This window comes from Pristis pectinata, chromosome 39 (assembly GCF_009764475.1).
Source record: "Pristis pectinata isolate sPriPec2 chromosome 39, sPriPec2.1.pri, whole genome shotgun sequence".
Lineage (NCBI taxonomy): Eukaryota > Metazoa > Chordata > Chondrichthyes > Rhinopristiformes > Pristidae > Pristis > Pristis pectinata.
In genome coordinates, this window is record NC_067442.1 from 4608986 (window position 1) to 4621774 (window position 12789).

The 12789-nt window shown below is 49.4% G+C and overlaps 1 protein-coding gene across 1 annotated transcript in view; it reads right to left on the bottom strand.

Moving 5' to 3' along the window:
* Positions 1–268: 268 nt before the first annotated feature.
* The window catches only part of LOC127587179 (alpha-tectorin-like), a 40053-nt gene continuing 27532 nt past the window's right edge, over positions 269–12789 (bottom strand). The window contains exons 10-13 of the mRNA XM_052045372.1: positions 10398–10646; positions 6192–6351; positions 2583–2676; positions 269–479 (exon numbers count right to left, since the gene is read on the bottom strand). Of these exons, the coding sequence (XP_051901332.1) occupies positions 382–479; positions 2583–2676; positions 6192–6351; positions 10398–10646 (601 nt within the window). The 3' untranslated portion in view covers positions 269–381. The remainder of the gene's footprint in view (positions 480–2582; positions 2677–6191; positions 6352–10397; positions 10647–12789) is intronic.

Sequence of the window (12789 nt, forward strand, 5' to 3'; positions counted from 1 at the left end):
TAGTTAAAAGACACTTGGGCAGGTCCACGGATGGGAAAGGTTCAGAGGGATATGGGCCAAACGCGGGCAAATGGGACCAGCTTGGATGGGAATCTTGGTCGGCCGGGACCAGTTGGGCCGAAGGGCCTGTTTCTGTGCTGTTTGACTCTGAGGGATTGAAATATCCATGTGCTGAATACCACCATTCAACAAAACAATTTGCCTTGGTGAATATCATTTATTCAGAAAGGATCTTTTGAAACAATAAAAGCTACAACATTATCGAAACCACACCGCAAGATTGCATTAATATCACACGGAAATGCGAAAGGCCTGATTGTTTTATTGATAGAGGTTGTCGTAATATTTAATTGAAATGTTGACCAAGCTTCAAATGGACTTTCAAAGTTGCAGAACGTGTTGGAGGAAGAGACGGCTGAGAAGGATGGCAGCTGTGAGTGAGGAGCCTGAGACTGGTTGGTTACCGCTGGAAACGATTCCTGCAGAAAGAACGGTTCACAGCGTTAGGATCTTCATACAGGGAAAGGCACCATTCATAGAAGGGTGTACAGTGGTGTAGTGGGCAGAGCCACTGTCTCACAGCTCCGGGGGTCCCAGGTTCCATCCTGACCTCCGGTGCTCTGTGTGCGTGTGCGTGTGCGTGTGTGCATGCACGCGTGCGCCTCTGTTTGGGTGTGCACTGCTGTTTCTGTGTGTGTGTGTGTGTGTGTGTGTGTGTGTGTGTGCCTGTTAGAGTGCGTGTGCTGTTGTTTCTATGTGTGTGCGCATGTGTGTCTGCGTGCGTGTGTGTGCCCCATTGTTTCTGTGTGTGTGTGCGTGTGTGCGCGCACCTCTGTGTGTGTGTGTGTGCGCGCGCGCGAGCACGCCTGTGAGTGTGTGCTCTTCTGTTTGTGTGTTTGTGTGTGTGTGTGTGTGTGTGTAGTTTGCACAGGTCTCAACACCTCCCTCTGCAACTGGATCCTTGACTTCCTGACCAACAGACCGCAATCAGTGACGATAGGCAGCAATACCTCCGGCACGATTACTCTCAACACTGGTGCACCACAAGGCTGCGTCCTCAGCCCTCTACTATACTGCCTATACACTCATAACTGCATGGCCAGATTCTGCTCTAACTCCATCTACAAGTTTGCAGATGATCCCACCGTAGTTGGCCATATCTCAAATAACGATGAGTCGGAGTACAGGAAGGAGATAGAGAGCTTAGTGACATGGTGTCATGACAACAACCTTTCCCTCAATGTAAGCAAAACAAAAGAGCTGGTCATTGACTTCAGGAAAGGGGGCGGTGTACATGCACCTGTCTCCATCAATGGTGCTGAGGTCAAGAGGGTTGAGGGCTTCATGTTCCTCAGAGTAAACATCACCAAAAGACTGTCCTGGTCCAACCACATAGACGCCATGGCCAAGAAAGCTCGCTAGTGCCTCTACTTCCTCAGGAGGCTAAAGAAATTTGGCTTGTCCCCTTTGACACTCACCAACCTTTATCAATGCACCATAGAAAGTATCCTATCCAGATGCATCACGGCTTGGTGTGCAACTTCTCTGCCCAGGACCTCAAGAAACCGCAGAAAGTTGTGGACACAGCCCAGTGTGTCACGGACACCAGCCTCCCCTCTGCGGACTGTCTTTACCTCTCGCTGCCTTGGTGAAGCAGCCGGCATAATCAAAGACCCCACCCACCCGGATCATTCTCTCTCCTCACCCCTCCCATCAGGCAGAAGATACAGGAGCCTGAGGGCACGTACCACCAGGCTCAAGGACAGCTTCTATCCTACTGTGATAAGACTATCGAACGATAAGATGGATTCTTGATCTCACAATCTACCTCATTATGACCTTGCACCTTATTGTCGACCTGCAATGCACTTCCCTGTAGCTTTGACACTTTACTCTGTATTCTGTTATTGTTTTTACCCTGAACTATCTCAATGCACTGTGTAATGAATTGACCTGTACAAACACTATGCAAGACAAGTTTTTCACTGTACCTCGGTACAAGTAAGACAAGATTTCCTTATTAGTCACATGTACATCGAAACACACAGTGAAATGCATCTTTTGCGTAGTGTGTTCTGGGGGCAGCCCACAAGTGTCGCCACGCTTCCAGCGCCAACATAGCACGCCCACAACTTCCTAACCTGTACGTCTTTGGAATGTGGGAGGAAACCGAAGCACCCGGAGGAAACCCACGCACACATGGAGAGAAGGTACAAGCTCCTTACAGACAGCGCCGGGAATTGAACCCGGGTCGCTGGCGCCGTAAAGCGTTACGCTAACTGCTACACTACTGTGACAATAATAAACCAATTCCAATACCAATACTGTGATGAATTGATCTGTATGGATGGCATGCAAAACAAAGTTACAGTGTCAGAGTCTCTGAATAAGGGGTCGACAGAACCAAGATGGGGAGAAGATGGGGGAATATTTGGGACTCTCTGCCCTGCTGAGAGCTCCAAGACAGAGTTGGAAGGACCTTTGGATAAGGTGCTTGAGGTAGAACAACAATTGTATCTGTCCCGAAGGAACGGCATAGTCGATTCGAGCGGCCCAGAGGTTTACTTCTGTTTTTGATGTACCTGCACTACTTCTCCTTGTGATTGGTCCAATGGAGAGAAGTTCTGATTGACTGCCGCCTCCGCCAATCCGATTGGTTCTTTCGAGCGAACAATTCTGAATAGACACAAGAGGTATCGCGGTTTATAATGTAGAAGAGCGAGACCCCAGGGGGACAGGTACACCCGAAAGTTGCGATGCAGGCAGGACAGTGCAGTGAAGAAGTCGCTCGGCACGCTGGCCTTTGTCGGACGGGGCACTGACTGCGGGAGTTGGGACGTCCCGTTGCAGCTTGGTGACACTGCACTTGGAGCACTGTGCGCAGCTCCGGTCGCCCAGCTGTAGGAAGGACGTCACTGAGCTGGAGACGGTGCAGGAAAGATTCATGGGGACGTTCCCGGGACTGGAGGGTTTGAGTTATAAGGAGAGGCTGGACAGGCCGGGACTGTTTTCCCTGGAGCGAAGGAGGCTGAGGGGTGACCTTATGGAGGTTTATAAAACCACGAGGGGCGTAGATAAGGTGGACGGTCAGTCTTTTCCCCCCTGGAGTAGGGGAGTCTTAAACATTGTCACCCTGGGAAAAGGTGTCTGACTGTCCACTCGATCTATGCCTCTTATCATCTTGTACACCTCTATCAGGTCACCTCTCATTCTCCTTCTCTCCGAAGAGAAAAGCCCTAGCTCGCTCAACCTATCCTCATAAGACATGCTTTCCGATCCAGGCAGCATCTGGTAAATCTCCTCTGCACCCTCTCTAAAGCTTCCACATCCTTCCTATAATGAGGCGACCAGAACTGAACACAATACTCCAAGTGTGGTCTGACCAGAGTTCTATAGAGCTGCAACATCACCTCGCGGCTCTTGAACTCAATCCCCCGACTAATGAAGGCCAACACACCACACACTTTTTAATGACCCTGTCAACCTGCGCGGCAACCTTGAGGGAACTATGGACATGGACCCCAAGATCCCTCTGTTCCTCCACACTGCTAAGAGTCCTGCCATTAACCTTGTTTTCTGCCTTCAAATTCGATCTCCCGAAGTGTATCACTTCACACTTTTTCCAGGTTGAACTCCATCTGCCACTTCTCAACCCAGCTCTGCATCCTATCAATGTCCTGTTGTAACCTACAGCAACCTTCTACACTATCCACAATACCACCAACCTTCGTGTCATCAGCAAACTTACTAACCCACCCCCCCACATCCTCATCCAAGTGATTTATAAAAATCACAAACAGCAGTGGTCCCAGAACAGATCCCTGCGGAACACCACTGGTCACCGACCTCCAGGCAGAATACGCTCCATCTACCACCACCCTCTGTCTTCTATGGGCGAGCCAATTCTGAACCCACACAGCCAAGTTACCTTGGATCCCATGCCTCCTGAGTTTCTGAATGAGCCTTCCATGAGGAACCTTATCAAACACCTTAGTAAAATCCATGTACACCATATCTACTGCTCTACCTTCATCAATGTGCTTTGTCACATCCTCAAAAAAATGCAATCGGGCTCGTCAGGCACGACCTGCCCCTCACAAAGCCATGTTGACTGTCCCTAATCAGCCTGTGCTTTAATTCATGTTCTTCTTGTGAATGTTGTGCCTCTGACGCTCTGTGCCTGTGATGCTGCTGCAAGTAAGTTTTTCATTGCACCCTGTGCACACACTGACTTGTGCGTCTGACAGTAAACTCGACTTTGACTTTGATTCACGAGGGCCCTAGATAAGGTGGACGGTCACAGCCTTTCTCCCCCAGGGTAGGGGAGTCTAAAACTAGAGGGCACAGGATTAAGGAAAAAGGGGAAAGATTTAAAGGGGCAACTTTTTGCACACAGAGGGAGGTGGGTGTGCGGAACGAGCTGCCAGAGGAAGTGGTAGGGGCTGGTACAATCACGGCGTTTAAAAGGCATTTGGACAGGTTTGTGGACAGAAAAGGTTTAGAGGGATATGGGCCAAACGCAGTCTTGGCGGGGTCAGTTAGGCCGTGGGGCCTCTTCTCATGATGTATGACTCTATGAATCCGTAATGGAAACCAGAAGACTTGACCCTCTGCCACTTAACCTGGGCTGAGAAGTGGCAGTTGGAGTTCAACTCGGAGAAGTGTGAGGTGGTACACTTTGGAAGGACAAACTCCAAGGCAGAATACAAAGTTAATGGCAGGATTCTGGGTAGTGCGGAGGAGCAGAGGGATCTGGGGGTCCATATCCACACATCCCTGAAAGGCTCACAGGTGGATAGGGTAGTTAAGAAAGCTTATGGGGTGTTAGCATTCATAAGTTGAGGGATCGAGTTTAAGAGCTGTGAGGTAATGATGCAGCTCTACAAAACTCTGGTTAGACCACACTTGGAGTACTGTGTCCAGTTCTGGTCGCCTCATTATAGGAAGGATGTGGAGGTGTTGGAAACGGTGCAGAGGAGATTTACCAGGATGATGCCTGGTTTGGAGAGGATGCATTATGAGGAGAGACTAAGGGAGCTAGGGCTTTACTCTTTGGAGAGGAGGAGGATGAGGGGAGACATGATAGAGGTGTACAAAATATTAAGAGGAATAGATAGAGTGGACAGCCAGCACCTCTTTCCCAGGGCACCAATGCTCAATACAAGAGGGCATGGCTTTAAGGTAATGGGTGGGAAGTTCAAGGGAGATATCAGAGGAAGGTTTCTTTACCCAGAGAGTGGTTGGGGCATGGAATGCGCTGCCTGGGGCGGTGGTGGAGGCTGATACATTATTGGTCAAATTCAAGAGATTGTTAGATAAGCACATGGAGGAATTTAAAATAGAGGGATATGTGGGAGGAAGGGGTTAGATAGTCTTAGGCGAGGTTTAAAGGTCGGCACAACATTGTGGGCCGAAGGGCCTGTATTGTGCTGTACTGTTCTATGTTCTATGTTATAATATAGGGAGCTAATGAGATAATACATTGGGAGAGAAGGTTTTTGGAGTGTTACTTTAATACGGTGGCTAGGATTCCCTCGAGGTTAATATGCAGGTTGAGTCAGTGGTAAGGAAGGCAAATGCAACATTAGCATTCATTTTGGGAGGACTGGAGTATAAAAGCAAGGATGTAACGCTGAGGCTTTATAAGGCATTGGTCAGACCACATTTGGAACATTGTGAGCAGTGTTGGGCCCCGTATCTAAGGAAGGATGTGCTGGCATTAGAGAGGGTCCAGAGGAGGTTCACAAGAACGATCCTGGGAACGAAAGGGTTAACACGTGAGGCATATTTGATGGCTCTGGGCCTGTACATTGGAGTTTAGAGGATGGATCTCATCTAAACCTCCCGGATACTGAAAGGCCTGGATAGAGCGGACGTGGAGAGGATGTTCCCATCAGTGGGAGAGTCCGGGATCCGAGGACACAGCCTCGGAATAAAGGGACGTCCCTTCAGAATCTTCAGCCAGAGGGCTGTGAATCTGTGGGATTCGTTGCCACAGAGGGCGGTGGGGGCCACGTCGTTATTTCTTGATTGGTAAGGGGATCAAGGGTTACGGGGAGAAGGGGGAGAATGGGGTTGAAAGAAAGTCAGGGGAGGTGATTGAATGGCTGGACAGACTCGATGGGCTGAATGGCCTAACTCTGCTCCCACGGTCCAATTAAAGAATCGTCACAACTGTAACAAGGACTTACCACTGAGCATTGAGTCGTTTGGAGATTGCACAGTCGGATCTGGCAATGCAAGTAGATATTATCCACCCCACCCACAAACTTAAAGACCGGGAACTTGAATCGACCGATGGGGGAGACACCACTTTCTTTGATCTCCACTTCACTGAGAGAATTCGGGCACCTGCGTAAATTTTGAACAATGGATAAAAAAAACACGATCAACGCACGTGTAGAACCAGGGCCAAGAAATGCTGTAAACATAGGTTGAGCGAGCTGGGGCTTTTCTCTTTGGAGAGCAGGAGGATGAGAGGTGACTTGACAGAGGTGTACAAGAGGCATAGGTCGAGTGGACAGTCAGAGACTTTTTCCCAGGGCAACAATGGCTAACACGAGGGGGCATAATTTTAAGGTGATTGGAGGAAGATATAAGAGAGACGTCAAGGGTAAGTTTTTTTACACGTGGGTGTGTGGAACGCACTGCCGGCAGAGGTAGTGGGGGCGGATACATCAGGGACATTTAAGAGACTCTTAGATACATGAATGATAGAAAAATAGAGGGGTATGTGGGAGGGAAGGGTTAGATAGACCTTAGAGCAGGATAAAATGTCGGCACAACATTGTGGGCCGAAGGGCCTGTGCTGTGCTGTAGTGTCCTTTGTTCTGTGTTCTATGCAACACTCAGCTGGTCAGACTGGGAAAGATAACACCGACTCTCTCTCTCTCTCTGCTTCTCAAATTGATGGGTTCTTCCATTCTTTTTTTCTTTGTTGTTTCAGAGTACAAGAACCTGGCTGTGCACACGCGTGTTCTGAAAATGTACACAGTTATTGGCATTGGTTTATTATTGTCACTTGTACTGAGGTACAGTGAAAAACTTGTCTTGCAAACCGTCCGTACAGATCAATTCATTACACAGTGCATTGATGTAGTACAGGGTTAAAACAATAACAGAATGCAGAGTAAAGTGTCACAGCTACAGGGAAGTGCAGTGCAGGCAGACAATAAGGTGCAAGGTCATGGCGAGGTAGATTGTGAGGTCTCATCGTAGAAGGGAACTGTTCAATAGTCTTAGCACTGTGGGGTAGAAGCTGTCCTTGAGCCTGCTGGTACGTGCCCTCAGGCTCCTGTATCTTCTGCCTGATGGGAGAGGAGAGGAGAGAGAACGTCCGGGGTGGGTGGGGGTCTCTGATGGTCGTACAAGGGAAAAGCAATAACAGAATGCAGAATAAGATGTCGCAGTTACAGAGAAGGTGCAGTGCAGGCAGGCAATAAGGTGCAAGGGCCACGATGAGGTAGATTGTCAGGTTAAGAGTCCATCTTATTGTACTAGGGATCCATTCAATGGTCTTATAACAGCAGCATAGAATATGTCCTTGAGCCTGGGGGTACGTGTTTTCAGGCTTTTGTATCTCCTGCCCGATGGGAGAGGGGAGAAGAGACAATGTCCAGGGTGGGTGGGGTCTTTGATTATGTTGGCTGCTTTACCGAGGCAGCGGGAAGTGTAGACGGATACCATGGAGGGGAGGCTGGTTTCCATGATGCACTGGGCTGTGTCCACAACTCTCGGTGGTTTCTTGCGGTCACGGGCAGAGCAGTTGCTGTACCAAGCCAGGATGCATCCGCATAGGATGCTTTCTATGGTGCATTGGTAAAAATTGGTGAAGGTCAACGAGGACATGCTGAATTTCTTTAGCATCCTGAGGAAGTAGAGGCACTGGTGAGCTTTCTTGACCGTGGCATCTACGTGGTTGGACCAGGACAGGCTGTTGGTGATGTTCACTCTGAAGCAAATGCAACGTTAGCATTCATTTCGAGAGGACTAGAATATAAAAGCAAGGATGTAATGCTGAGGTAGATTGTGAGGTCTCATCGTAGAAGGAATAAGGTGTAGGTCAGATTGCATTTGATATATCGTGAGCAATTTTGGGCCCTGTATCTAAGGAAGGATGTGCTGGCCCTGGAGAGGGTCCAGAGGAAGTTCACAAGAATAATCCCGAGCATGAAAGGGTTAACGTATGAGGGGCGTTTGATGTCTCTGGGCCTGTCCTCAATGGAATTCAGAAGGATAAGGGGAGATTTCATTGAAACCTACCCGGTAGGGTAGGGACATGTTCGGCACAGCTTTGTGGGCCGAAGGGCCTGAATTGTGCTGTAACTGCTCCATGTTCTATGTTCTATAGATACTGAAAGGCCTGGATAGAGCGGACGTGGAGAGGATGTTCCCATCAGTGGGAGAGTCCGGGATCTGAGGGCACAGCCTCAGAATAAAGGGACATCCCTTTAGAACTGGGATGAGGAGGAATTTCTTCAGCTGGAGGGCGGTGAATCTGTGGAATCCGTTGCCACAGGGGGCGGCGGAGGCCAAGTCATTGGGTGTGTTTAAGGCAGAGGTTGATGGGGTCTGGATTAGCAAGGGGGTTAAGGGTTACGGGGAGAAGGGGGAAGAATGGGGTTGAAAAAAGCAGCCATGATCGAATGGCAGGGCAGATTCGATGGGCCGAATGGCCCAATTCTGCTCCTATATCACTGTCTTATGTTACTAATCATATGTATGTATATGATCGAGTTCTTTAGTTACCTGTAATACACCACAATCTATATCAATAAATGCAATGTACACAATATATGCCCCATAGAAAGCATCCTATCCGGATGCATCCCGGCTTGGTACGGCAACTGCTCTGCCCAGGACCGCAAGAAAGCGCCAAGAGTTGTGGACACAGCTCAGCACATCACGGAAACCAAACTCCCCTCCACGGATTCCATCTACACTCCCCGCTGCCTCGGGAAAGCAGCCGGCTTTCCCCAAAGACCCCCACCCACCCCGGACATTCTCCCTTCTCTCCCGCTCCCAACGGGCAGATACAAAAGCCTGAAAGCACGTCCCACCAGGCTCAAGGACAGCTCTGTTATAAGACTATTGAACGGTCCCCTAGTACAATAAGATGGACTCTTGACCTCACAATCTACCTCGTCGTGGCCCTTGCAGCTTATTGTCTGCCTGCACTGCACTTTCTCTGTAACTGTAACACTTTATTCTGCATTCTGTTATTGCTTTTCCCTTGTACTACCTCGATGCACTGAAGTGATGAAACAATCTGTCTGGACTGCAAGTTTTTCACTGACTCTCGGTATATATGACAATAATAAACCAATTTTCCAATTTACTACTGATGACAACAACATTTCTCTCAATGGCAACAAAAGAGCTGGTCATTGACTTCAGGAAAGGGGGCAGGGCACATGCTCCTGTCTACGTCAATGGTGCTGAGGTCGAGAGGGTTAAAAGTTTCAAGTTCCTGGAAGTGAACATCACCAACAGCCTGCCCTGGTCAAATCACGTGGACGCCACAGCCAAGAAAGCTCACCAGCGCCTCTGCTTCCTCAGGAGGCTGAAGAAATTTGGTTTGTCCCCTTTGACTCTCACCAGCTTTTACCGATGGACCACAGAAAGCATCCTATCCACATGTATCACGGCTTGGGACGGCAACTGCTCTGCCGGGGACCGCAAGAAACCGCAGAGAGTTGCGGACACAGCCCAGCGCGTCACGGACACCAGCCTCCCCTCCTTGGACTCTGTCTTTACCTCTCGCTGCCTTGGTGAAGCAGCCGGCATAATCAAAGACCCCACCCACTCGGGACATCCTCTCTTCTCTCCTCTCCCATCAGGCAGAAGATACAGGAGCCTGAGGGCACGTCCCACCAGGCTCAAGGACAGCTTCTACCCCACTGCGATAAGACTATTGAACGGTTCCCTTATACGATGAGATGGACTCTGACCTCACGATCTACCTTGTTGTGACCTCGCACCTTATTGCACTGCACTTTCTCTGTAGCTGTGACACTTTACTCTGTACTGTTATTGTTTTTACCCGCACTACCTCAATGCACTCTGTACTAACCCAATGTAACTGCACTGTGTAATGAATTGATCTGTACGGACGGTATGCAAGACACGTTTTTCACTGTACCTTGGTACAAGTGACAATAATAAACCAACACCAATATGAAGTTAATCTTCAGGGAATCCTGAATTAGGACTCCCAAGTCCCTTTGCGCCTCCGATATCTGAAGTCTCTCCCCATTTAGAAAATAGTGTGCACCTTTATTCTTCCTGCAAAAGTGCCTGACCCCACCCCTCCTTGTGTCTGTCTTCCATTATGCCACCTCTTCACCTGCTGTCCCGAAGGTCCGGCCGCAGACTCCCTGCCTCCGCGACGTACTTACTGATTGGTTATCAGCCCCCATTTAGTTGGCGACGACGTGTCCCTGACAGGAGTGGTCCAGCAATTCTCCAGCGTCAGGACAAACTGATCGGCATCAATGCCCTGGACGTGAATCCCAATGTAAACGTTGCTTCCAATATCGAGGGTGACTGGCGTCTCAGTGAAGGGCTGGCTGTATTGCGGATCGCGATACATGATCATTACAGCTTCAAAGATTTCGGACCCAGCAGGCAACACCACGTTCACAACACTGGTCAATGAAAGAAACACTTAGTTACAGTCATAGAACATCAAACAGTACAACCAGGAACAGGTGTGTACTGAACTAATTAAACTAGTAATTAATCGCCTAACTAAACTAATCCCTTCAGCCGACATGGTGTCCATCTCCCTCCATCCCCTGCACATTCATGTGCCTGTCTAACAGCCTCGTAAACCCCTCTATCGTATCTGCCTCCACCCCCACCCCTGGCAGCATATTCCAGACTCCCACCGCTCCCTGTGTAAAAAAACTTGCTCCTTTGAACTTTCCCCCCTCTCACCTTAAATACTTGCCCTCTTGTATTAGACAATCCCGCCCTGGGAAAAAGATATCAGCTGTCCAACTACGCCTCTCATAATCTTATAGACTTCTGTCAGGTCTCCCCTCAGCCTCCGCCGCTCCGGAGAAAACAACCCAAGTCTGTCCGACCTCTCCTTATAGCTCACGCTCTCTAATCCAGGCAGCGTCCTGGTGATCCTCTCCTGCACCCTCTCCAAAGCCCCCCCCCCACACCCTTCCTGTAACGGGGGAGACCAGAACTGAACGCAACACTCCAGATGCGGCCTGACCAGAGTTTTATAAAGCTGCAACGTAACTTCACGACTCTTGAACTCAGTGCCTCGACTAATAAAATCAAGCGTGCCATATGCCTTCTTTAACGCCCTGTCGACCCGTGCGGCCACTTTCCACAATCCCAGAGCACATTTGGTCTGTCCCTGTCGACCCTTACCGATTTCTACAGATGCACCATTACAAACCATCGTTCTACTAGTGAGGACCAGAAATATGTATGCTTAATTAGTCACCATCCTAATCACTTAGAATGACTTGTCTATCCATCCTCCTAGTTCCCTCTTGTAGAACAGAGGGACCTTGGAGTACAGGTACATGTTCCCCTGAAAGTGGCATCGCAGGTAGACGGGGCAGTGAAGAAGGCATTCAGCACGTTGGCCTTCATCGGTCAGGGCACTGAGTACAGAAGTTGGGAGGTTACGTTGCAGTTGTACAAGAGGCCGCACTTGGAGTATCGCGTCCGGTTCTGGTCGCCCTGCTATAGGAAAGATGCCATTAAGCTGGAAAGAGCACAGAGGGAGATTTACGAGGATGTTGCTGGGACTGAGTTATGGAGAGAGGTTGGGCAGGTTGGGACTTTATTCATTGGAGTGTTGGAGAATGAGGGGTGGCCTTAGAGAGGCGTATAAAATCATGAGGGGCATCGATAGGGTGAATAACTCAGTCCCTCAAGTCCTGGCAACATCCTTGTAAATCGTTTCTGCACCCTTTCCCGTTTAATAACATCTTTCCTATAGCAGGGTGGCCAAAGTTGAATACGATACTCCAAGCAGGCGCGGTAGTGTAGCGGTTAGCGTAACGCTATTACAGCGCCAGTGAACCCCGGTTCGATTCCGGCCACTGTCCGTAAGGAGTTTGTACGTTCTCCCCTTGTGTCTGCGTGGGTTTCCTCCGGGCGCTCCGGTTTCCTCCCACGTTCCAAAGACGTACAGGTTAGGAAGTTGCGGGCGTGCTATGTCGGCACCGGAAGCGTGGCGACGTTTGCGGGCTGCCCCCCAGAACACTCTACGCAAAAGATGCATCTCACTGTGTGTTTCGATGTACATGTGACTGATAAAGAGATCTCATCTTATCTTAAGTGCGGCCTCACCAGCGTCCCGTACAAACAGATACGATAGAGGTATTTAAGAGGGCATTAGACAGACACATGGATGTGCAGGGAGCAGAGGGATGTGGACACTGTGCAGGCAGAAGGGATTTAGTTTCATTTAGCATCGTGTTCAGCATAGAACATTGTGTGATCATGGTGTCACAGAGCCAAACGGCATGGAAACAGACCTTTCGACCCAACTGGTTCATGCTGGTCAAGCTAGTCCCATTCGCCAGTGTTTGACCTTCTAAACCTTTCCCATCCGTGGACCTGTCCAGGTGCCTTTTAAATGTCGTTAATGTACCCGCCTCAACCACTTCCTCTGGCAGCTCGTTCCACATACGGGCCACCCTCTGGGTAAAGAAGTTGCCCCTTGAGTTCCTTTTAAATCTCTTTCCCCTCTCACCTTAAACCCGTGCTCTCTACTTCTTGATATCCCAATCCTGGGGAAAAAGACAATGCGCATTC